The 24,783-nt window shown below is 43.1% G+C and overlaps 2 protein-coding genes across 13 annotated transcripts; both read left to right on the plus strand.

The window, feature by feature from the left end:
- Positions 1-416: 416 nt before the first annotated feature.
- Positions 417-17,986, plus strand: LOC133477628 (oxysterol-binding protein-related protein 2-like). Of its 12 annotated transcripts, XM_061772640.1 has the most exons (17): positions 556-879; positions 3,975-4,081; positions 4,201-4,315; positions 4,408-4,749; positions 4,838-4,940; positions 6,690-6,765; positions 7,280-7,414; positions 8,800-8,897; positions 8,978-9,184; positions 10,383-10,490; positions 10,572-10,661; positions 10,739-10,853; positions 14,100-14,204; positions 14,275-14,398; positions 14,478-14,568; positions 15,548-15,643; positions 16,159-17,986. In XM_061772640.1, exons 6-17 carry the CDS (start codon positions 6,709-6,711, stop codon positions 16,259-16,261), a joined length of 1,329 nt encoding a protein of 442 aa, XP_061628624.1. In that variant the 5' UTR covers positions 556-879; positions 3,975-4,081; positions 4,201-4,315; positions 4,408-4,749; positions 4,838-4,940; positions 6,690-6,708; the 3' UTR covers positions 16,262-17,986. The 12 variants fall into 12 exon arrangements, with proteins under 12 accessions (XP_061628566.1, XP_061628642.1, XP_061628581.1 ...); XM_061772649.1 differs by having other exon boundaries at positions 4,201-4,308; positions 4,408-4,940; XM_061772582.1 differs by lacking the exons at positions 3,975-4,081; positions 4,201-4,315; positions 4,408-4,749 and adding an exon at positions 417-539 and having other exon boundaries at positions 761-879.
- A 988-nt stretch (positions 17,987-18,974) lies between these two features.
- On the plus strand, positions 18,975-24,764 carry adrm1 (ADRM1 26S proteasome ubiquitin receptor). The gene is made up of 10 exons (XM_061772693.1): positions 18,975-19,122; positions 19,431-19,677; positions 20,480-20,596; positions 20,687-20,810; positions 21,805-21,891; positions 21,971-22,076; positions 22,158-22,396; positions 23,406-23,563; positions 24,287-24,389; positions 24,600-24,764. Exons 2-10 carry the CDS (start codon positions 19,468-19,470, stop codon positions 24,701-24,703), a joined length of 1,248 nt encoding a protein of 415 aa, XP_061628677.1. The 5' UTR covers positions 18,975-19,122; positions 19,431-19,467; the 3' UTR covers positions 24,704-24,764.
- The last annotated feature ends 19 nt before the right edge of the window (positions 24,765-24,783 follow it).

Here is a 24,783-nt window from a genome sequence, read left to right on the forward strand (position 1 = left end):
TGAGTATATTGGTCGAAGGATGATGAGGATGGTTGATGGATGTCGTGAGGGAAGACGTGAGGGCAGTTGGTGTTCAAGAGGAGGATGCAGGCGATAGGCTTACATGGAAAAGGATGACGCAGTGTAGCGACCCCTAATGGGACAAGTCGAAAGGAAAAGAAGAAGATATATATATATATATATATATATATATATAGAAGAAGAAGAAGGTCATCAGAAGGCCATTTTTAATATATAAATCACTTAAATCAAATCATGAAATATTTAACTCAATGCAGTGAATAGGTCATATATGAATTTTGCTTTTTGAATAGAATAATTGAAATCCATAACTAACTAATATAACGATCTAATTTACAGTGGCGCACCTTGATAAAACTAATATCCACATGATGAGCAACAATCTTCCGACTGCGCTGTGATTGGCTGACGCACACGTCAATCACGATGTCCTCGCCACCTACCTCCGCCCATCCGCAGAGGCTGAACTGAACTGTCTTCGATTGTTTCTGCTAGCTGCTCTGTCATTGGATTCACAGGTATATGTCCGTATTTACATTCACGTCTGTTTGGCGGTTGCCCTTCACTTGTTTGGGAACGCGTCGGCAACGTGAGTTAATGTTGCTGCGGACGTTCTAACTCTCCGCCGTCGCTAAGTGCTAGTTTGTCTTTGCTAGCCTCAGCAGGCAAGTATCGCCCGCTCGCTGTAACAACGGCGTCCGTCCTCTCTCTGTGTTTTGGCCGGCTGCGATGTTCGCAGGGAGTGCAGGCCGGCGGCTCGCCCGTTGCTTTCAACATGACTTCTGACTGAGTAACGTCGCGACTTGTCTTTTCGACTCATTATGAACAGCGAGGAGGAGTTTTACGACGCCGAGACAGGTGAGGGAGGCTGGCCCGACAGCTGTCAAGTCAAGTGTCATCGGCACGGCACGGCACGGCACGCCACGCTTCACTCCATCCGCACGTTTTCATGAGAGCCGATACTCGACCAACAATTCTCGATTTTGAGTCACACTGCCACACAGATATTCTTTGAACAAGAAGTGTGTTGCACACGCGCATATTTGTGTATGCGTGTAAAATGTCAATGGACCAGACCAACATTATCCTGGGGTGTAATCATAACTTTGATCGCATAATTAATAAGAAAGCTATGAATTGGAGGTGTCACGCTTAATTATCAAATTAGTCTAGGCAATTGATTAATTGTTTATTATGGTGGGATGGAAGTGCAAAACAATATAACAAATTGTGAAACACTTTTACATTTCAGGAAACAAATGAACAAAAGCCAAAACACTTTTACAAATGACGAAACAAAAGACAAAACACCCGGAAAGGGAACGTCCCAGTTCACAGACATTCTTATAGACGTTCAAAATTATAACGTCATTAATTTGAATTGGCAACATTCAAAAATGAATGGAGCCGGCAGCTTCCTTGCAAATATCCGCGCTTTCCCTTTAATTCTCGCCAGCATCCTCTCGCTTTAACAACCTACTTCTGCATCTGTCTTTTTATGGTTTAAGAGACGTGATCAAGGACAATACACTGTATATTGTATATACAGCATCTAACGACGATACGGGCTCGCTGTTCAGGGCGTCCATATATACAACCCCAATTCCAATGAAGTTATGATCTTGTGTTAAACATAAAGAAAAACGGAATACAATGATTTGCAAATCATGTTCGACCCATGTTTCATTGAATACACTACAAAGACAAGATATTGAATCTTCAAACTGATCAACTTTATTGTTTTTAGCAAATAATCATGAACTTAGAATTTGATGGCTGCAACACGTTCCAAACAAGCTGGGACAGGCAGCCTCATGTTTACCACTCTTTGTTACATCTCCTTTTTGTTTGAACAACATTCAATAAACGTTTGGGAACTGACGACACGAATTGTTGAAGCTTTGTAGGTGGAATTCTTTCCCATTCTTGCTTGATGTACAGCTTCAGCCGTTCAACAGTCCGGGGTCTCCGTTGTCGTATTTTACGCTTCATAATGCGCCACACATTTACAATGGGAGACAGGTCTGGACTGCAGGCAGGCCAGTCTAGTACCCGCACTCTTTTACTACGAAGCCACGTGCAGAATGTGGTTTGGCGTTGTCTTGCTGAAATAAGCAGGGGTGTCCATGAAAAAGACATTGCTTGGATGGCAGCACATGTTTCTCCAAAACCTGTATGTACCTTTCAGCATGAATGGTGCCTTCACAGATGTGTAAGTTACCAATGCCATCACAGATGCTGGCTTTTGAACTTTGCGTCCATAACAGTCCAGATGGTTCTTTTCCTCTTTGGCCCGGAGGACTTGTATGACGTCCACAATTTCCAAAAACAATTTGAAATGTAGACTCGTCGGACCACAGAACACTTTTCCACTTTGCATCAGTCCATTTTAGATGAGCTCGGGCCCAGAGAAGCCTGCGGTGTTTCTGGGTGTTGTTGCTAAATGGCTTTTGCTTTGCATAGTAGAGTTTCAAGTTGCACTTACGGATGTAGCGCCAAACTGTATTTACTGACATCGGTTTTCTGAAGTGTTCCTGAGCCCATGTGGTGATATCCTTTACACATTGATGTCAGTTTTTGATGCACTGGCGCCTGAGGGATCGAAGGTCACGGGCATTCAATGTTGGTTTTCAGTCGTGCCGCTAACACGGAGTGATTCTCTGAACCTTTTGATGATGATATGGACCGTAGATGATAAAATCCCTCAATTCCTTGCAATTGTACGTTGAGGAACATTGTTCTTAAACTGTTCGACTATTTTCTCACGCACTCGTTCACAAAGAGGTGAACCTCGCCCCATCTTTGCTCGTGAATGACTGGGAAATTCAGGGTCGCTCCTTTTATACCGAATCACGGCACCCACCTGTTCCCAATGAGCCTGTTCGCCTGTGGGATGTTTGATGAGCATTCCTCAACTTTCTCCGTCTTTTTTGCCACCCACCTGTCCCAGCTTTTTTAGAATGTGTTGCAGCCATCAAATTCTAAGTTCATGATTATTTGCTAAAAACAATAAAGTTTGAACATTAAATATTAAATGTTATTATATAATTATATTAAATATCTTGTCTTTGTAGTATATTCAATTAAATGTAGGTCGAACATGACACAACGTCCCAACTTCATTGGAATTGGGGTTGTCCAATCGCTATTTAGGATGGACATCGCGTTATAGCTGCGTATGCTACCTTTCCCGCGATGCAGGAGCCAATCGTGTTGAAGTGGGGCGGGTCTTGCCGAGAAAGGGCGTGGGATTTCTAAGAATGTTTGTGAAATGGTACGTTCCCTTTCCGGGTGTTTCGTCCTTTGTAAAAGTGTTTCTGCTTTTGTTAATGTGTTTTCTGCAATGCAAAAGTGTTTCACTTTTTGTTCATTTGTTTTCTGAACTGTAAAAGTGTTTTGGCTTTTGTTCTTCTGTTTTCTGAAATGCAAAAGTGTTTCACAATTTGTTATATTGTTTTGCACTTCCTGGCCACCGTAGTTTATAGAGCATGTTTATTTTAAAATGGTCCAAATCCTTGGCATTTCAGTAAATATTCTCAGATTTCTGCAGTCCTTCATGAAAGCAGACTGATTGATTATCTTTTTGTTTCATCAAAATGAGACATTTGCAAACATCTGCGTTTACATTGGAAAATAGTGCGAAACATTTTTGCCCATTTTCTGACATGTTATGGACCAAACCTGGCTGTAACTGAATCATAGTCAATTTATTTTCACTTTGAAATAATAGTCTGTGTATAAATAAAGAGGGATACTTTTAAAAAAATGTTTTTTTATCTGATCCATCCATTCATTGAAAACAATTATCTACAGATGAATCGATTATCAAAATAATCGTTGGTTGCAGTTGCTATTATGAATCTTTAAAAGCTTTCTGGCCAACTTCTTAATACTGAGTCATAGGTGTCGAAAACTTTCCTAACGTCCTTAATCTGTATCCTATTTTCCAAAAGGTTAATGTCATTGGAAAGCTTGCTCAACACAGAAACTGAGAACGGACACTAACAGTAATGCCACTGCTACTCCTACTGGCAAGAGCATCTGGCTCTTGCTGTTGTTGGTAATGCACATTCACTGTCACCTTGAAACAAGTTGAAACCTTTAGTAGTTTTGATGTAAGCTGTTTATTTTCTTCTTTTCTGCTTGAGTGGGATAATTTCACCTCCTTTTCCTCACAAGGTGCCAGCAAATGTGTTTTGCTACCCTCACCCTGCAATCAAGTCTGCAGCTGTGCATTAAGGAGATCGAATAGTCCACTTTGATGTGTCTTTAAATCCTTGGATTACTGTAAATGGTATTTCGCTTGTATATCACTTTTCTACCTCCAAGATACTCAAAGCACTTTAACACTGTCTTCTCAATTACCTACCTGTACTGATGCCGCAGCATCAGAAGAATCTGGCGGTTCACCACCTTGCTCAAGGACACTTGGACATGGTCACAGGGGCTGATGTTCGAATCCACAACCTTTGGGTTGGAAGACGACCGCTCTACCACCTCAGCCGTGCTGGCCTCAACTTAAGACGAAATCAATAATAACTGCTTTGAAAGAATGAAAAATGATGATAAGTGATACAGAAAATGGATGGATGGATGAATGTAATAATCAGTTTTTATGAAACTCTCTGTAAAGCACAATGGATTTTCCTTGTGTATGAGTGGTGCCCTGCCCTGCCCTGCCCTGCCCTGCCCTGCCTATTGTTTTGGTTGGTTCCCAGCCCCTACTTGGTATGATGCAGTATACCTGTAGTTCTACAAAGGCTTGTGAGTGTTTATTGCTTGTTGTGCACAAACGAAAAGATTTGTCTTTTTTCAGGACTCGAGTCAGATGATTCCTTGGACATCAGTTTCAAGGACCCCCTGGGGTTTGACAGCAGTGACCAAGTCACTGATGGCTCCGCCGCAGTGTGGCGACGTAGGTGAGGAATCACGCACGGTACCCATCCGCAGTGTTGTACCTGAACGAGCTCAACGAACAAAAGTTCATGAACTGCTTCATATTTTGGGCGAACGTGAACTGAACTTGGTTCCTTTCTGCTTGATGAACGTGATCGAGAGCACGCTCATTCTGGCGTCGGTGAACGATTTCATTTTCATTCAAGAGTGCCAGGTTTTGCGTGGGACTTCCAGGCCAAAACCCGGCTGAACACAATATATACGAGCCTCCCTATCCAAGTAATAAACGGCGTATTTGGCAACCGATTCAGTGCAGCCACCATTCATGCGTTTACATGCGTGAGGAGCGTTCTGGGACACACTGTAAATGGGAGAGAATGTGTTCTTTTGTTAGGAAATTATTATTTGTATCAGAATGCTTCAGTTGAAACACTCTACGATCACCAGCACCTGACAATACCGTTGCGTCCACAATGAACAGCTGTTTGGTGCACGCTATTTTATTCCGCCCCCCCCGGCAGCCGAGCCACAGAAGTGAATGTCCTCTTTGCGCCCGGTGTCAATGAGTCACTGATCATCGCCTCCATGGTAGCGAATAAGCTACACTTCTTAGCATGCTTCCTAAGAAAGCGTCACAAAGGGAGATCGAGGAGTTACCGCTTATCTTCACTAGGGTTGCGGGCTGCTGGAGCCTATCCCAGCTGTCTTCGGGCAGGAGGCGGGGTACACCCTGAACCGGTCGCCAGCTAATCGCAGGGCACATAGAAACAAACAACCATTTGCACTCATATTCACACCTACGGGCAATTTAGAGTCTTCAATCAATGTTTTTGGGATGTGGGAGGAAACCGGAGTGCCCGGAGAAAACCCACCTTGGCACGGGGAGAACATGCAAACTCCACACAGGCGGGGCCGGGGATTGAACCCCGGTCCTCAGGACTGTGAGGCAGACGCTCTAACCAGTCGTCCGCCGGTTTGAAAACAGAAATGGCAAAATGTGAATTAATCCATAAACATAGATATTTTTGATGATGGAACGTCGAAAGCTCATATACTGGGACTTTGATTCAGGCTGCAACTGAGTCCGCCATTACAAGGTTGAGCTAATGAGAACATTAAAATGACAACTATTGAAGCCATAATTTATTCAAAAACTCATTCACTCCCATTGCCGGTTGTTGAATTCAAATATCCATGTTAACACGGAGGCCTGGCAGTGAATGAGTTTGAAGGTAATGTTCTTGGTAAGGTAAGTTTAGAAAATAGGGTAATTCAGACAAATAGTTTTGGAAGTGATTTTCATTTTCAGTTGGCAGCTCTGTATTTGATACCACTTGTCCCCATCAGAGTCATGTGTGAGGGACCCTATCCCAGCTAACTTTCAGGAAGAGGCGGGCGGCGACGTGGGCTGCTCGCCAGGCAATCGCATGGCACATATACCTATAGACAAACGGGCCTTCCCATTCCTATTCACACCTCTGGATAATTTAGTCTTCAGTGAACCTAAAAGGCTATTTTTTTGGGGGGGGGGGGGGGGATGTGGGGTAAGCCTGAGTAACCGGAGAGTATGCAAACACCATTTGAACGCCTGACCTCAGAACTGTCAGGTGCTAACCAGTCGGTCGTAGTCCTTCCCTCATGCTACCCAAATAATTGAATCACCACATAACATTCCTAATATGTAACAGGTCTTTTGGCAGATGAGTTTGTGACAGTGGTTATTTTCGTTCAATAGAAATTAAAAAAACATTTTCTGTTGTTGTTTTTACCAGGAAAAGTCTGCCTGCTGAAATGATCACCAGAAACAATTTCAGTGTGACAAGCATACTGAAGAAATGTATCGGCATGGTGAGTCATAAACGGTAATAACATAAAAAAAAAAACAAAAAAAAAACAACTGACCTTTTAGAATTTTGAACTTAAGACAAATGGAATGCGTATGCTTATTTTGACCCGTCATGGTTTGATGAACAATTCATTCATTTTGTAAAAAGCTGTTTTATAACCCGACCTCTCCAAACACAGAGTATTCTTTATTGTGTTATATTCAATATTACAGTATTTGTCCTTCAATGACCAAAGCTTACTGGTGTATACACGAGTCTCCATTTGACAGGTATTGCCTGCACCTTTCCTGATTCGTTTCCTCTTTGATTGTATTGTAACTGAACTCTTGGGCCACGTCTCTGTTCAGTCAGCTATATTTGGTTTGGCTATCACATTTTTGGATCATCACAAAGACCAAAATAACTTGAGAAACATTACACTGGATCCAACTGCACTTTTTAAAACCTTTTAATTGCATCATTTAAAAGAAAAGCAAAAACAAAACTGTAGTGTTAATGTGCCTTTGTTGTCGTAGGAGCTGTCCAAAATAGCTATGCCGGTTGTGTTTAATGAGCCACTGAGCTTCCTCCAGAGACTCTCGGAGTACATGGAACACACTCACCTCATCCGCAGAGCCTGCGGTTTGCCTGACTCCATAGACCGCATGCAGGTATGATGAACTCATGACTCCCTTGACTGTCAGTACTTGGAGTGTTTGCACAAATAATCAGAATCATCTTTACTGGCCAAGTATGCTACAAGACACACAAGGAATTTGTCTCCGGTAGTTGGAGCCACTCCAGTATGACAACAAACAGCCACTATGATGAAATCGAAAAAAACAGGTGTGAAGAGTCATTGAACAATGAAAGTGTACACTCGTGTGGTGATACTGATATAATGGCAATTGTGCAAATGATGCAATTTAGAGCTATTTATAGTGACTAATCTGGTCCAGTGACAATTGTGCAAATGGTGCAGAGTTTTCAAACACATAGTGGCCAGTAGTAATCAACAACAATAGGTAAATAGTGCAGCGTGATAAAACAGTGAGTGTACGAATAATGTAGAAGTGTCCCGACAGAGAATTATTACGAATGCAGTGGTGCCTTGAGATATGTGTGACCTAACGTACGGTGTTTCAGAGAAATTTAGCTGAATTTGTTTTTTTGCTTTGACTTGCGAGCGGAAACTTGAGATACAAGAGCTGTAGCAGCAAAGTCAACTCACTTGACAGTAAGCAGATAGTGAACAAATAATCCCAAAAAGTTGGCTTTAAGCTGTTTGATGCCACACCCAGTTGATGATTACTGTCAAAGTTAACATCAAACAAAGAGGCTTACACATTGTGTATTTCAAACAACTTTAATGATAACATAATGGAAAACCCCATAGACGGTCTAACGATTAGCATCGATAAAGCAATGAATATTTGAACACAAATAGTGGAACAACACACGTAGACGGACAATTTAACAATACTCGGGCATATCGTCTTTATCCTCTGTGAAAACGACCAATGTTATTGTACTTTACTGAGTCACTGAGAGTAGTGGTTAATGTATGACTATAATACACCAGGAGGCACCCCGGTGGCCAAGACGGGCACACCAGAAGGCTCAGCACAAAGAACTGAATTGAAGCATTAAATCATGAGGCAACTGATTGATTCCTTCCATTCTATTTATGTTATTATAAAGTTTGATATTATAGAGTGCTGTTTTCAAACATTTTTGTTGGATTTTTGGGGGGAGGCTGGAACAGATGAATGGCACTTCCATTCATTTCAATGGGGAAAGATGATTTGAAATACCAGTGTTCTGCGATTGGCTGGCAACCGGTTCAGGGTGTACCCCACCTCTGGCCCAAATGTCAGCTGAGATAGGCACCAGCACGCCCGCGACCCTAGTGAGGATAAGCGTTACAGAGAATGGATGGATGGATGCATGAAATTGTACCACGTTGTGAAGCTAACACACAGGTTACAATAATAATAAAAGATTGCACTTTGTCAAAATGACTGAAAATTAACTGTGCTTCTTGTCATCACAAAAGGTGGTTGCTGCCTTCGCTGTTTCAGCTGTAGCATCTCAGTGGGAACGGACTGGAAAACCATTTAATCCTTTACTGGGGGAGACCTTTGAACTCACAAGGTATTGAGGAATGTTGGAGCAGGCTTGCGCTTCCACACACACACAAAAAAGCATATTCATTGATATGATCTTTTCAAAAGATTTCTTTTTATTTTTTTCCATAGAGAAGAAGACGGCTACAGGTTGATCTCAGAGCAGGTGAGCCACCACCCACCCATCAGTGCCTTCCACGCAGAGTCTCTGAAGCAAGAATTTGCATTCCATGGATCCATTTACCCCAAACTCAAGTTCTGGGGCAAAAGTGTGGAGGCCGAGCCCAAAGGCACCATGACACTGGAGTTATTGAAGTGAGAACTCATTAATATTTGGTTGGCTTCGTTTCAGAATGTGTTAGAGGTCACGTTAGTGCTTTGCATGTGAGCATGTTTTGAATGTTCTCTGCTGGCCCAGAATGAAGTGTGCTTGAACTTTGGTGTGTTCATTTCTTTTTCTTTTTGCTCCTTGTCTGTCTGAATTTCCTAGACTTCTCACCGACAGCTTATATGACACAATGACATATGTTTTTCAAATCAAATACATTTTGGTTGACCCTTGTTGCTGCTCCAATGAGGTCCTCTAGTGCGCTTTCAAACAGTTGGCGACTGTCAAAACAAATTCAAAAGATTTGTGCCGTCTATGAAACTGGAAATGTTAAGTCTGGAAGTCTTGGAAATCTAGTCCTAACTTCAACTGTAAGAGATCGCCATCAGGACTAGGGATCCACGGATACTGTACGTCTGTACAGTGCTCGGTACTCGTACAAATGCTTTGATGTTACACACCGATACCACATGCCCAGCCTGACATATTCTTTTCATGTAGGAGCCATGTCGGCTGTGTGGAGACACTCAAAACTAATATTAAAGTTTTGTAGCATCTCAGAAACGAGGACGGCCAGTGGGCGTTCAACAACCACGTTATTGCGAAAATGAATGATTACTGCTGGCCGTAATCATGCCAAAAAAACATCGTTGACTCCCGATTTTCCCCAACTGTCAGCCTTCATCTCTTTCAACACACACCCCGCTTCTCTTCCTCACTTCCCGCCCTCCGACTCACTTATTCAATCACAAATCGCTGACACCTTCACGGCCTAGCTAGCAGACGGTCGGAAATGACTGAACTTTAGTAACAACTGCTGTCGCTGTGTCCTGTCATAGTTTTAAATTAAAACATGGTACTCTCAAGAAGCAGTCTTGTATTTCTTTTTACTAACGTTTTGGAGTTAACACACAGCAGTAACAGCAGGCCTCTGTATTCTTATTTGTTTGCATCCACCAAACTCTGCGTTCTTCTTCGTCTCCTGTCGAGGCTAACATTAGCGCCGGTGTCTGACTGCACCATGTTTTGCTCTAATGCGACAGTGTAGGAAGTGAAATGCATGGTGATGAAGTGTTCATACTCTGATCTTATCTCATGGGTTGAAGAAAAAACTTTTTTGTCTTAGACTGGTTAGTCTAACTAAAAAGGTACCTTAGCCTTGAAGGTGCTGTAAATTTCTTTCAGACATAAAGAAGCATACACATGGACCAACCCAATGTGCTGCGTGCATAACGTTATCATAGGAAAGCTTTGGATCGAGCAGTATGGAACAGTTGAGATTGTGAACCACAGGTACTGTGACATACTTTCTTGTAAGAATGAAAGCTTTTTAAATGGCAGACCACTGAAATTGTGCTCACGATAATGATTCAGCACGGGAGAAAAGTGTGTGTTGAACTTCAGACCATGTGGAATGTTTGGAAAAGAGCTGCACAAAGTGGAAGGTTACATACAAGACAGCAGGTAAGAGGTGGTGACGCGTTCGCGTTCAGTGTGCCAGAAATCTTGTCATCTGGTTTATGTCTCTGCTGCTTAATTAGTAAGAAGAAACGGCGTGTCATTTACGGCAAGTGGACCGAGTGCATGTATAGCGTGGAGCCCAAAGTTTATGAAGCGCACAAGAAGGCGGGAGCAGACGCAAAAAAGCTGAAGCAGGTAAGTGCCGTTCCGAATCGCTTTGGTCATACAGAGCTAAAAACGCCTTAGGCATGCCAAACACCGAGCGACTGAACTGTTGCGCGGTGCGTGGGAGACGGTCTACTGCAAGATTTGCTGCAATTCGCAATTTGAATCGCAGATTTAACGGCCAAACAAAAATGCCATGTCGTATGACTTGAGCCTTCACAACAAAAATAGACGTTTGCGGGTACGAAGCAATCCAGCCCGCCGCCGCCAAGCCATACCAATGCAGTATACCGTGGTGCCTTGAGATAAGAGTGACAGAACTTTGGAGTTATTCGAGATACAAGCTGTCATCTGGCTGATTTCTTTGCCTTGCGGGAGCAAACTTGAGCTACAAGCACCGTATGGTCGTGGTGACTCAACTCACTTCACAATAAGCAGGAGTTTGACAGATAGTATTAGTAAATATTCTTCAAAAAGAGGCTTTAAGCTATTTCTTGCCACTCCAAGTTGAGGTTTCCTGTCAACTATACCTAATTAAAATAATAATTACAGAATTACAGGTTGTGTATTTAAAAGAACCACTTAACTTTGCCTTTCGGCTGCTGGATTAATCGGAATCAGATTCGTCTTTATTTGCCAAGTATGTCCAAAAAACACACAAGGAATTTGTTTCCGTAGTTGGAGCTGCTCTAGTACGACAACAATTGACAGAGAACACTTTGGAAAAACAGTCGCTGAGCAATAAAGGGTTGCTAGTTATCTGCTAATGCCGGTGCAACTGTATTATTATTTTTTTTTTGTGACAATTGTGCAAAAAGATGCAGAGTCCTCGAGCACTTAGAGCAGTTCGAATGACTCATATAGCAATAGTCCGGTGCAAAGAGGGCCGAGACTTCAAGGAGTGGCGGATGCGGTTTAAAGTGACGAGTAGCGCGATAGTCTGGGACAATGTCGATTGTGCAAATGTTGCGGATACTCCTCAGTCAGTGTGCAAATGGGGCATGAGTGGCCAGTATCGGTCAACAACAGATATGCAATTAGTGCAGCGTGGCGAGACGACGACAGTGAGTGCACGAGTCGTGTATCATTGGCCCCACAGAAATGTGACAACCAACTCAAGACAGAAAAACATTGGCAGCATGTTGCAATGGAATTGTAGGGGAGCTGTTTAAGAAGTCGATCGCAAGAGGGAAGAAGCTGCCGGAATGTCTGCTAGTTCTCGTTTGCATTGATCGGTAGCGCCCACCCGAGGGAAGGAGGAGCCGGAAGAGCCGGTGACCGGGACGCGGAGGGTCCGAGAGGGTTTTGCACGCTCTTGTCTTCGTTCTGGCAGCGTGCAAGTCCTCAAGGGTGGGTCGGGGGGTACCGACAATCTAATTTAACCACAATAGGAAACGCCAGAGGCACAGGCTAACGAATCACATCTGTGTTGTGGTGTTAGAACCCTTGAAGCAACGGATATTTGAACACAAACAGAGCACCGACATCTGTAGACGGTCACTATAGCAATACTCACAAGCAGATCATCTTTCTCCTCTGCGAAAAAAACATCTAATGCAACTGAGTACTGATATGGTGAGACTGTCATGTACATGTACAGTTTGGCCGTATACTGTAACTATGCGGTGTAGAAAATGGAGGGATGGGTGGGTGTCTCATACTGCCCCTGGTGGCCAAGCCGCACACACCAGAATATGCAACACAATGTGCATTGAATTGAAGCAGAAAGCAGTACAAAAACTGTTGAATTCTTTTGAATTCTATTTAACCTTGTCATTACTGTATGTTTTAATAAAGGTTAATCTTATAGAGTGCTATTTTTTTCATGAAAGGTCTCATATTTTAGCTATTTAGACCTCCATAGAGTGACTCTCTAACATGGACTTAGTATAAAAGTGTCAATTTCATTTGGAAAAAACCCCCAAAACCTTGGTTTTGTCATAAGAGTGTCCAGAAAGGCCCCTCTGACAGCTACTTCTGTTTGACCCAGTTTTATAACAGTTTTTTCCATATTTGGCTAAGACCTCCCCCTTTCCTCAGTTCTGTTGCCTCCGTGTAGAAGACCCAATTGTGAGAGCATGCGTTTGTTATGTTGACAGCGCTGGCTCGGAAGCGTAGAAGTAGGCGGGGATCTTGGCGAGTGACGTAGATAAGCTTGAGAAATTCAAAGGACCTGATTTCAGGGCTCACGGCAGAAAAACATCTGGAACTCAATAATGCGTGGACGATTTCAATTCATATTTCACGTTTACTGAGGCACAACGGAGACAGTATAACATGCTAAAGACTAGAAAATGTTGGTTTGGTAAAATACGTGACCTTTAAAACAACACATTACACTTTTTTTTTTTTTGGGTGGGGGGGAGAGGCTGGAAGAGATTAATTGCATTTCAATAAGGCAAGATGATTTGAGATAGTATTGGTCATACGTACCTGTTAAAAAGTGAAGTGTGGAGAATCCCTGTATCTTAAATGCAAGTGCTGTTAATGAATGCGGCCATCGTTGCCAACAGCCTCTCAAATATACGCTGTCTTTTATTTCTCGTTTTCTCTCTTTGTATTTTTAGAATATAGCTACAGCGAACAGGGCAACCTGCTTCTTCCTTGACAATCAGGCCATGTTGTTTGTGCCTCAATAAAATAGTATCTGTGGAGGCTGCAAATGTTTTTTTTCCCAATAAGAACCACAGGGATCCCAGTTTTTCTGTTGCAGCCGCCAGCCAGTTGGTACATGTGCGAGGGTCAATTGTCAGGTGTGCTGATGGGATTTGCCCACTATAATTTGTTCGCGATTGTCCAGTTCAGCCACGTTGCTCGGTGTATGGCAGACCTTAGAGTTGGATTTCGAAAGACAATGGCTGTTGCTTTGCCCCCTCGCCACCCCCCCCCCCCCCCCCCCCCCCAAAGAAAATGCAAGTTAAGAGTTAAGTTGGCCAATGAGTCTCCCAACTCCCCATAATGAATTGATTGTTCCCATGTTTGACATGTCTTCTACTCTGTATTCTGTGAATTCATTTTTCTTTCCTTTCACAATAACATGCAGTGGCATGAGTAGCAGGTAAGGGTATAACATTGTATTCGGTCTCTGTAGTGTGCTACTGCTGCTGTTATGTTCCAAAGTGTAGTGTATGAGTAGCTCATTGCCAGCACTAACCCATAATGCCTTGCAATGACATGCATTGTTGCTTGAGACATGTGTATAGTTCTGTGACTCCGCTGTTTGCATCAAGTACTGTACGTCCACATATGATGTTATTGATTGGTGTGTGTGGACAGGAACATAGTTGTGAAGATGAGAATGCAGTTCAAGAGACTGTGACTGTGATACCAGGAAGCGCCTTACTCTGGAGGATATCGCCACGGCCTGCTCATTCGGCACAGGTTGGCGTTCCACACGTGCCCGCACCTTTGAGATCTCGTGGCTCATGCTAATCCTCATCCTCCCGTTCAGATGTACAACTTCACCAACTTTGCCGTGACGCTGAACGAGCTGGAGCCCGGCGCGGAGCGACGACCGGCACCGACCGACAGCCGGCAGAGGCCTGACATCCGAGCCATGGAGAGCGGAGATATCGGTACGAGCGGTCTACGTTGTCGGGATGGTTGAGACTTTTTGAATTGCTTGTGCAGTCCTGACTTGGTGGACTTGCACAGATTCTGCAAGTGCAGAGAAAGAGCGCCTGGAGGAGAAACAGAGGGCCGCACGCAGAGAGAGATTCAAGGACGAGGAGGAGTGGTCGACCAGGTATGGAACTGTGCGAACAACTGCTAGGTTCACCTAAATGAATGTCGTCTCTGTGATGTGGGGAAATCGGTGAGCTCCCAACTCACTTTCACTAAGACGCGCGCCGAATAATAATAACAGTAATACTTATATAATACATTTACGAGGGATGGACACCAAGCCCTGCCGTGTATAATGGGGGGGGGGGGGAAATAAATTGACGCCACCCACACATGCACATTTTTGGAATTGCCTATAATAATACAGTATTTAAAACATAAATACACCACAAACTATGAGTCCAAAACCGTTGAATATAATTCTAAACTCATCTTCCGAAGTTCAAAATAGATTTGATTTCAGAAAAAGTGCTTATGTACATGCGATAAAGACAACCCAGGCTAAACTTAGCTCCTGACATACAAAGCTTGTCTTCCAATCCAGATGTATCACTTCAACATACTTCCATGACACCAATTACTGTACTACTTTTCTATGTAGACAGGGCTTTTGCACATGTTTTGTTGCATATAAGGGTCTTTCAGAAAGAGCATAAAAAGGAATAGATTTTTTTCGCTGAAGAGCTGGGCATAGGTTCCCCAGAAAAAAATTTAAAAAGGTGAATTCAAAAAGAACGAACCGCGAATAGGAAGGGGTTCACTGTCTAGTGCTTTTCAAAGTCGCTTTACATAGCAAAAAGCAAACGGGTGTATCAGAGCAAGGACAAGCCGTTTTTTTCTCAAAAGCCATTACCGCCCTAAACTCACACTGACTCCACAGTCTAACCCCTGACCCCTTGCTTCCTCTATCCATCTACTCTGCAATATTCAAATGTGTCAGTCTGGAACACTACTACTGTGCATTATTTAATGTGCTTGAAACACTGTGCAATCATCCAGATTATGGGCAATACCGCTACTCAGACCTCAACTCTATTCTTCATCATCTTGCGTTACGATTTATCTCTTGTTGTAAAGATTTTATGTTTTTTACTTCTCAGTTGTGAAATGAGATTTGAATTGGAGCATCAGAGGGGATGTTGGGATTTAACGGGCCAATGTGGTAGGGAGAGGCCTGCGGGTGACGGACTTCGAAGGTAGGGAGAAGGACTTTCTTTGAATTAGATGCGTTAAAGAATTAATTGTATCTTCAGCCATCTAGTGGAAGAGCATGAAATTGTTATGGCTGTCGCCATACATCATTGGCACAGATAAATGAACAAAGACCCATTATTTTTAGTAAATAAATGTTAATTTTGGGACCAATTAAGTGAAATTGGATAACTTCATACTCACCAAATGTATTGACTCTGCATGTTTTTGGAATGTGGGAGGAAGCACACACGGGGAGAACATGCAAACTCCACACAGGAAGACCTGAGCTGAGATTCCATCGCAGAACCTCGTGACTTGTGACGAAGACCTGCCAACCACTAGTGCAGCTAAACACTGATTAAAAAAAAATCAACTTCATACCAGATCCAAACATGACGATTAATGTTACTGTTGATATGACTGTGAAACTGCTGAGTAGTAAATAAAGCTTGTAGATTTGGAGGCTGACATAGTGACACAAAATTAATTCCAAATCATTTTGCTCATGGCCCTCCAGGTGGTTCGAGCCGGGAACCAACTCTCACACCGGCGCAGAGGATTGGCTGTACAAGGGTGGATACTTTGACAGGAACTTTGCCGACTGTCCCGACATTTACTGACAATGGTAGATGATTTCTCTCGGAATCTTACAATAGGTGTGACGTATGGGGGGAGGGTCTGCGGTAGCGTTTGAACTGACCGCGTCCGTGATGGTGAATGTCATCCACGGGAAAGGTTCGAGTAAGTTTACTTACTGTAGATGTTGATCTTATGCCCGCTGTCCTCACCTTTGCTATGCTCTACTAATCGTACTCCACATAGAGTAAATGTTACACAGCTGTAAACGGATTTCAACCACCCGTGTGAGCTACATACCGTCGGGCCTCTGTTTAAGTTCAGGTGCTAACTTCCAATGTTACATTTATACACACCGCGTACTTCTGTCAAATCGCATTCAAATATCAGGGGTTATTTAGAAACATGCGCTATTTTTCTATAATCTGTTATAGAATATTAAAAGCCGGTTAACCCACTCTAAAGACAGCATGCGTGTTTTCTTTCACGAGCAGGAAACTTAGAAAAGAGCTGCATTTCCCCAAATTTACTTGCACAGTAAAATGCGACGGCTGCTAAAATCTGTTGTCAGCTGCTTCTGATGGTGTGTAAAATGTTTGGTGCACGCATGACATTCAAAGCTAATCTTTTACACATGTTAAAGCCATAAAATGTCTTCTGCACTAAGGGGAAATACTGTAAATCGATTCCTATTGACCCTCAAAGTCAAGGGATTATGAGCATTTTAGGTTTAACCGAAAGCTGTGACGATACATATTTTAGACTTTATATTCACGTAACAACCATTAATTCGGACATAGGAGTGAAGATTTGAGATCATTTTCTTCCAACAACCAAAGTCCTGTGTGAGAACAGAGCTGGAACCTATGCAAGCTGATCCATCCCGCGAACCCTTCTGAAATGTGAAACGTATCAACATTTCATTCCGGTTGAGCTTTGCAGCCGACGTGTGATGATCACCGCTGAGCGAGGGTGTATGGAATGTGATGCAGCATGCTTATTATTATTGTTTCTGAGCACTGACGTTGCATAAAACTGCACAGTAGAAGGCTCAGGTTGTCCTATGCACATATTGTTTGATGAACAATGCTTATGTGAGTTCCAAGCACCTTCAACCCTGAAGACACTAAAGGTGCAGGATTTGTTTGGGTCCTGTAAATGATGAGAGTTTATATTGTCTGTTTGGTGATCATCCCTCTGACATGAGACACAGCCACACACAAACCAGGTATACTTAAAAAAATAAAAATATGGACTATGAAAATAAACTGGTTGTGTCAAGCGTTATTTGTTTACTCTGTATTACCGTGAATCTGTGATTCTGAAATTGGGACACTTGGGCTCTCTGTAGTGGTACATGAAAGAATCTGTAAATTCAATGTGACGATGACAAACAAGTGTAATACATACATATATGTATGTATGTATATTTATTTATTTTGTTGTTGTTGAGTACAGTTCAGGTGTATTTCTCGGTAAAATAGTTGCATTGAATCTTGTAGAACTGGGCGGGTGACGACACGTGAGCGTTCAGTTTTCAAACAGGTTTATTGTGTGAGTGCTAATCTTACATAACATTTTAGAAAGAAAGCCTCTGCCTTGTTTTTGAACACGTAGGCCTTGTACACTACTGTATTGTATTTTTTTGTCATGATGGTGGCACTTGGAGAACCAAGTATTTTTTGAGGTGGTACTTGGTGGAAAAAAAAGTTAGAACTACTCCCATAAATACTTGTAAGATGCCAATAAAATACATTTATGAACCACAACTGAGATGGCTCATAACGTTTATATTTTAGTATAAAAAGAAGTAAATAAACATAATCCGGCACTATGATTTAAGAGATGTGTTATCATTGGATTTGTGGAATACGTTATTGTAAAACACACACAAAATATATATATATATATATATGTGCATATATATATATATATACACACATATATATGTATATATATTATATGTATGTGTGTTTTCTAATAACGTATTCCACAAATCCAATAACACCTCTTAAATATATTGCATATATATATATATATATATATACACATACATATATATATATGTATATATATTATATGTATATGTGTGTTTTATAATAGGGTATTCCACAAATCCAATGATAACACCTCTTAAATATATTATGTGTGTATATATATATATATATATATATATATATACATACACACACACATATATGTGTGTATATATATATATATATATATATATATTTCTCGGTAAAAAAAAAAATATATATATATATACACGTACACACATACATACATACGGCGGACGACTGGTTAGAGCGTCAGCCTCACAGTTCTGAGGTGCGGGGTTCAATCCCCGTCCCCGCCTGTGTGGAGTTTGCATGTTCTCCCCGTGCCTGCGTGGCTTTTCTCCGGGCACTCCGGTTTCCTCCCACATCCCAAAATCATGCATTCATTGGAGACTCTAAATTACCCGTAGGCGTGAATGTGAGTGCGAATGGTTGTTTGTTTCTATGTGCCCTGCGATTGGCTGGCAACCAGTTCAGGGTGTACCCCCCCCTCCTGCCCGATGACAGCTGGGATAGGCTCCAGCACGCCCGCGACCCTTGTGAGGAGAAGCGGCTCAGAAAATGGATGGATGGCTGGATATACATATAGCTATTATAAAACCTTAAATATTTGAATTATGTTTAAAACAGACGTTTTTTTCACCACAGACTATAACAGTGCGACGTCAACCTACTAGAAACTATATATATATATATATACCTCGGCCAATCACAGTGAGGCACGTGACCCTGTACTCCAATCAGTCCTTGCTCAGCTCGGCCAATCACATTAAATCACGTGGCCGTGTATCCCAATCATAACCAACTTAACTCACATCGCTGCTCTTCCGTTGTAGCGCTCGAGAACCGTAAGTAGAAAAAAATCTTTTAAAACATTTATTTTCGATTTGTTTTGTTTTTTTTCGTGCCTAGAATGTAACAAACACACATACTGTATGTTGTAAGCAATGTAAGGTGAGAACAGCGGACTGGCTTCAAAGATGCAGCGTCATCCTGTGAGAGCGGTCGTAAAATCGCCATAAAATGTGAAAACAACAAAGCTATCCGTACAATACGTGGTCAAAACGTACAAAATCAGATTTATTTTCCTTCGACCGCTGTCATTTTTTGATCCACAGCAGTATTTGAGTGTTTCTTGGTCTTCTGTGCCCTGCAGCCGTCGTCTTTTCTTGAAAAACATCGTCGTCATCATCATGGCCTCTGGAGCTTTGTTCCCCAGCATGGTGTCCGGCTCCCGCGGCTCCTCCAGCAAGTACCTGGTGGAGTTTCGAGCTGGTAAGATGACCATGAAGGGCAGCACGGTGACGCCCGACAAGCGCAAAGGTCAAGTCTACGTCCAGCAGACGGACGACTCGCTCATCCACTTCTGCTGGAAGGATCGCACCACTGGCAATGTGGATGACGTACGTGGCGTCGTTTATGGACCTTTTCAAAACAGCTAGTCGTTTGTACTTCCGGGAAGCAAAACACACCGTCACGTCATTTGACCGAGGCAGAGCAGTTGGGGGGGGGGGGGGGAGAAAAAAAAATGGCTTGAATGTATTTTCTGCTGCTGTAGTTTGAATGTGGAAAAGTGTCTCAAACTCAGGGCCCGGGGGCCACATCTGGCCCGCCACATCACCTTCCGTGGCCCACGAAAGCATATCATGTATGGCAACTTGCATGAATTTTGCTAAAATCTGTACCAAAATTTCAAATTGTCATACGTGATAAATAATATATACAGCATTTTTGTTCCCAAACTCCTTTTTACAGTAACGTGAACAATGGTTCAACAAACTATTATCCTTGTCTTCTGATTTCCAAACTAGTTATCCATCCATTTGTTCGGTATATGCAATAATAGGATGAGGCGTTTAAACATTGATATGATTTCACAGTCATAACAGCTCTCTGAGGCTGACCGAACTGTAATGTGGCCCGCCTCAAAAATGAGTTTGACGCACCTGAGTGTCAGGTGAAAAGATGTTGCGTGAAGTAACTCACTTGCTTAAAAGAGAGACAGCTTGCCGGCCGTAATTTACATTTGAACGGGTAAGTTGATTCAACTACCGAGGCTGGGTGGCAGTGTACGGGATGACACCTTAGCATTAATTGTAGCGACAAATGCTCAAGAGACTCATGCATACAGAGCACCACTTTTGAATAGCTGTCCACTATATTGACTGGAAAGGGTTTTAAATGTGGCCATTTGCTCAAATGCAGGACCTCATCATCTTCCCCGATGACTGCGAGTTCAAACGGGTCAGCCAGTGCACCACTGGACGTGTCTACGTACTGAAGTTCAAAGCTGGCTCCAAAAGGCTTTTCTTCTGGATGCAGGTACGCTGCCCGGTGGCCTACCTCGCTCTCGGTCTCGCTCTCGGTCTCCTTCTGGCTCGCACTTTGCATACGAGTCTGTTCTGATTTCAGGAAGCCAAGACCGACAAAGATGAGGAGTACTGTCGCAAAGTGAATGAGTATCTCAACAACCCGCCCATGCCTGGCACTCTGGGTAGCGGCGGCAGTGGGGGACATGATCTGTCCGCTCTGGGAGGTAGCACGCAGACAAACGCGCGCGCACACACACGCACGCACACACACACACACACACAGTAAAGAAAACTATCACAGTTTTGCGGTATTCAAGTATTGCAATTACAGCTCTTAAACTGTATAACAACTGTTTTTTTTTTTTTTTTTTTTTCTCCCATTGAACGGGTTCTGTAGGTACATTTAGTAAATGTAAAAAGACAAATGAATTGTTCTAAATAAAGTCCGAATGTACTACAACTGTAAGAGTGGCAAATAAAAATGATTCTGATTCTGATGTTAACCATGCTAGTTAGCCATGTTAAGTGCCTCGGTACCGAGTCTAGTATTTATTTCACCAGTTGTAAACAGTTGCAACTGGCGCTTGTAAATGTTCATTCCACTCTTCGTAAGCACGTTTTGCATATTTTTCTTTTCTTTTTGCATACTTTCTCTACCAAGATTTGAAAACAAGTTAAGTATGGAAGTACTCAAAAGAGAGTTCACTGATTGGCTCATACGGCCGATTGAAAGTTTGATCGGAAACCGTGACTTTTAAAATGTAAGTAGATTTTTCAGGTATCTGCGCTATACTTATTTTTACTATTACTTTCTACATTTGAAAACAGATATCTACTTAAACTTTGTCAAAATAGACTTGTTACATTTTTCCATCTCTGCCGATGATGACAACTCAAAAAGATGTAAAAAAAAAAAAAAAAAAAAAAGACTCATTCGCTGCCGGCAACCAGCATGGAGCGTTAACCTGGACGGTAACGGGTTCGGAAAATCAAGAAATTGCCCCTCTTTGCCCTTAAGAGAATTGTTTGTTCCAAGAATGTTGTGTGGCAAAATCACCAGCATTCAAAAATTCCCCGGCTCATCTGAAAAACCACATACAAGTCGGGCTGCAATGAATACTAGAGTATTACGAGGACTAGTGTTTAGTGTCTGTACTTGTACTTTTGCTTTTGCCACCTCTGCGTGCAACACGTGACACATTCTGTTCTCGGGCGAAGGCGAGGGTGGCCTGCAGAGCCTTCTGGGTAATATGAGCCACAACCAGCTCATGCAGCTGATCGGACCGGCTGGACTCGGCGGTATCGGTACGTATGATCCAACTGGAGCGACGCGAAGGGTTTTGTGATGCCGGGTGACGAACGGAGGTGCGTGCGCCACTCGCAGGCGGTCTCGGCGCGCTCGCCGGTCCGGGCTTGGCCAACCTCTTGGGCAGCGGCAGCAGTAGCAGCAGCAGCAGCAGCGTTCCTGCCACCAGCAACTCCTCCACAAGGTGTCCGGACATTACACCCAAACATTATTTAAAAATGCTACAATGATGTTAAAAGCCCCCCCCCTCTTTTTCTCCTTTAAGCCCATCTACTGCGGTCACGCCCACCTCGACATCCGCCGCCAGTCGCCCCGGCGCCTCCCAGGCTTCCGCCGCGGCCGTCAATCCCTCCGCCGCCTCTGCGGCCTCCCCGCCCGCGAGCACCCCGCCCACGCCCACCCCCGCCGTGTCGGCCGCGGCGAGCAACCCTACGCAGCCCATCCAGCTGAGAGACCTGCAGAGCATCCTGGCGACCATGAACGTGCCCGCCGGCGGCACTGGAGGTGAGGAGGCCGCTGTCGTACTCGGCCAATCATGGGGCAGGGACTCGAGCAGAGTTTTTGCCGCTCGCTCCGTCAACTGCTTCATCTTTTCTCGCGAATGCAACACAAGCGTTCTACTAACTACTGTGAAATACTCTGTGCACCATACAAATATGCATATTCTGTTCAATCGCGAGGTGCCTAAACTTGTCCAATTTCTCGACCGACATAAGACGAGATTTACTGCTTAATCTTTTCTTCCGCTCAAAAGCTGCGCTGATGTCAAAGCTGAAGCGATGCAATGCCGCCGTCGACAGGGTTTTGTTACTCATACAGCGGTCGACAAACCTGAATTTGACAGACGAGTCGGACGAGACCCTCTTCTTTGCACCCCCGTTGAAAAACACACTTGACGTGTATATTCGTCAGTGGATTCCGCTTGACAAATCTAAACGTACACGGCAGTGATTTTTTTTTTTTTTAATTCTCATTTAATAGACTTCAAATACAAAATAAAAATAGTCCAGGATTGATTTTGATTTAAAAAAAAAAAGTGAATCAAATTGAACGAGGTAAATGGTAGTTGAACATTTGCTTGAGCCATTTGACAATTTTCCCAACCATTGGGTTTCCGTTTTTGAAATTTTGAGCGTAAACTGTTCTTATCTGGTAACGTGCGAATGCTTTTTCTTGTTCTGTTGCTGACTTATGGAGGGTGGCAGTCATCTCACGATGCTTTCAAGAAGGCGTCAAACTCATTTTGCTCACAATTCACTTCATACTTCTGGTTTCCTCCGGAGAGCCGTGAACACTGTTGAAACATCATCCTCATATACAGTAGATTGTTGACGACAAATTCAATTTAAAATTAGAAGTCATGGCAAATTGTGACACACGTGGAAATATACAATAATTGTTCACTTAATGCTAACACGGGATTCGGTGAAAAGTGAAGGAAAATTGCACTGGAATCGTTTTTGTGTGTACATTTTGAAGATGTGGTCCAGACCAACTTTGTTTTTCCCCACAGTGGACCTGGCCAGTGCCCTGACGCCAGAGGTGATGGCTCCCATCCTGGCCAATCCTGACGTGCAGCAGAGGCTGATGCCCTTCCTGCCCAGCGGGGAGTCCCTGCTCCAGAGCACAGACGAGCTCCACAACACGCTCAGCTCGCCGCAGTTTCAGCAGGCAAAGTGTTCCCTCCCTTTTTTGGCATGTTTTATAGGCCTTTTGGAATCTTATCCGACTACAGTGTTCCCTGTTGTATCATGGGCTCATCGTTCGCGCCGCCGCTGTTTCACAGATTGTCCTTCTGTCGTAGAATCCGAGGTTTATAGCCACCGCTTTCGACGGTATACAATGGTGCCTTGAAATACAGTTGACCAGACTCTCGAGTTTTTCGAGATACCGATACAAACCATCGTTCGAAAATATTTCCTTCAGGTTTTTCAATGCCACTCCCAGTTTGTTTCCTGTCAAAGTGAGCATAAAACAAAGGGAATTTAAAACGGCCGCAAAGCTTTGCCTCAAGGAAAGTCGGCTCGGCTTAATGCTAACAATGCAAAACGACATAGATGTGCTAACGAAATTATTAAGCAACAAATATTTGAACAGGCATATTCTTTATCCTCTGCAAATAACTCGTATTACAGCAGCTGACTTGGGGTTCTATACTGCCCCCAGGAGGCCAAGGCGCACACATCAAATTGATTCCTTACATTCTAATGATTTTTTTTATTGCCATACATAGCAACTCTTTTCAATCAATAAACATCCAGTCATTTCACCTTTCAAATAGACGCCTTGTAGATTGAAATGACTTTGACCGTATTTCAATTTAGCGTCACGTTTTCTCGTTATCCTAAAGTGTTGCGCTCAGCCTCAGTCTTTATTTCCATTTGCTCCCTGCAGGCGATGAGCATGTTCAGCAGCGCTTTGGCGTCAGGGCAGTTGGGGCCTCTGATGAACCAGTTCGGCTTGCCTACAGAGGCTGTGGATGCTGCCAACAACGGAGGTCAGTGGGTCCGTACGCATCGTGCCTCATCACTGCTTGGGATTGATTCAGTGCGACTGACACACTTCAACAGCATTAACACAGTGCGGTTCTACAACCACATTTAAATATATATATATATCACACCCAAATACATTCTGGACACTGTCAATCAAATGGAACATCATTTTAGAGGCAGAATCCTTGACATACACAAAACATTGTTTGCAGATCTGGAGGCTTTCGCAAAAGCAATGGAGACTGAGACAAAGTCCGAGCAGGATGGAGAATCCAAAGACAAAAAGGATGACGACGAGGACATGAGCTTGGACTGATAGGGTTTGAGTCTATCATAGCTGTAACACATTTAAATAATAAATACTACAATGACTTCAATCGGTGTTGTACTTGTGCC

Source organism: Phyllopteryx taeniolatus, chromosome 1, assembly GCF_024500385.1.
Source record: "Phyllopteryx taeniolatus isolate TA_2022b chromosome 1, UOR_Ptae_1.2, whole genome shotgun sequence".
Lineage (NCBI taxonomy): Eukaryota > Metazoa > Chordata > Actinopteri > Syngnathiformes > Syngnathidae > Phyllopteryx > Phyllopteryx taeniolatus.

Excerpts from the sequence above, each read along its gene's own strand:
- adrm1 (XM_061772693.1), top strand. The coding sequence starts at position 19,468 with ATGGCCTCTGGAGCTTTGTTCCCCAGCATGGTGTCCGGCTCCCGCGGC. Across the intron at positions 20,597-20,686 it reads GGCTTTTCTTCTGGATGCAG|GAAGCCAAGACCGACAAAGA; the intron begins GTACGCTGCCCG and ends TTCTGATTTCAG. Across the intron at positions 22,077-22,157 it reads ACCAGCAACTCCTCCACAAG|CCCATCTACTGCGGTCACGC; the intron begins GTGTCCGGACAT and ends TTCTCCTTTAAG.
- LOC133477628 (XM_061772582.1), top strand. The coding sequence starts at position 843 with ATGAACAGCGAGGAGGAGTTTTACGACGCCGAGACAG. Across the intron at positions 4,941-6,689 it reads GCCGCAGTGTGGCGACGTAG|GAAAAGTCTGCCTGCTGAAA; the intron begins GTGAGGAATCAC and ends TGTTTTTACCAG. Across the intron at positions 8,898-8,977 it reads GAGACCTTTGAACTCACAAG|ATTTCTTTTTATTTTTTTCC; the intron begins GTATTGAGGAAT and ends TCTTTTCAAAAG.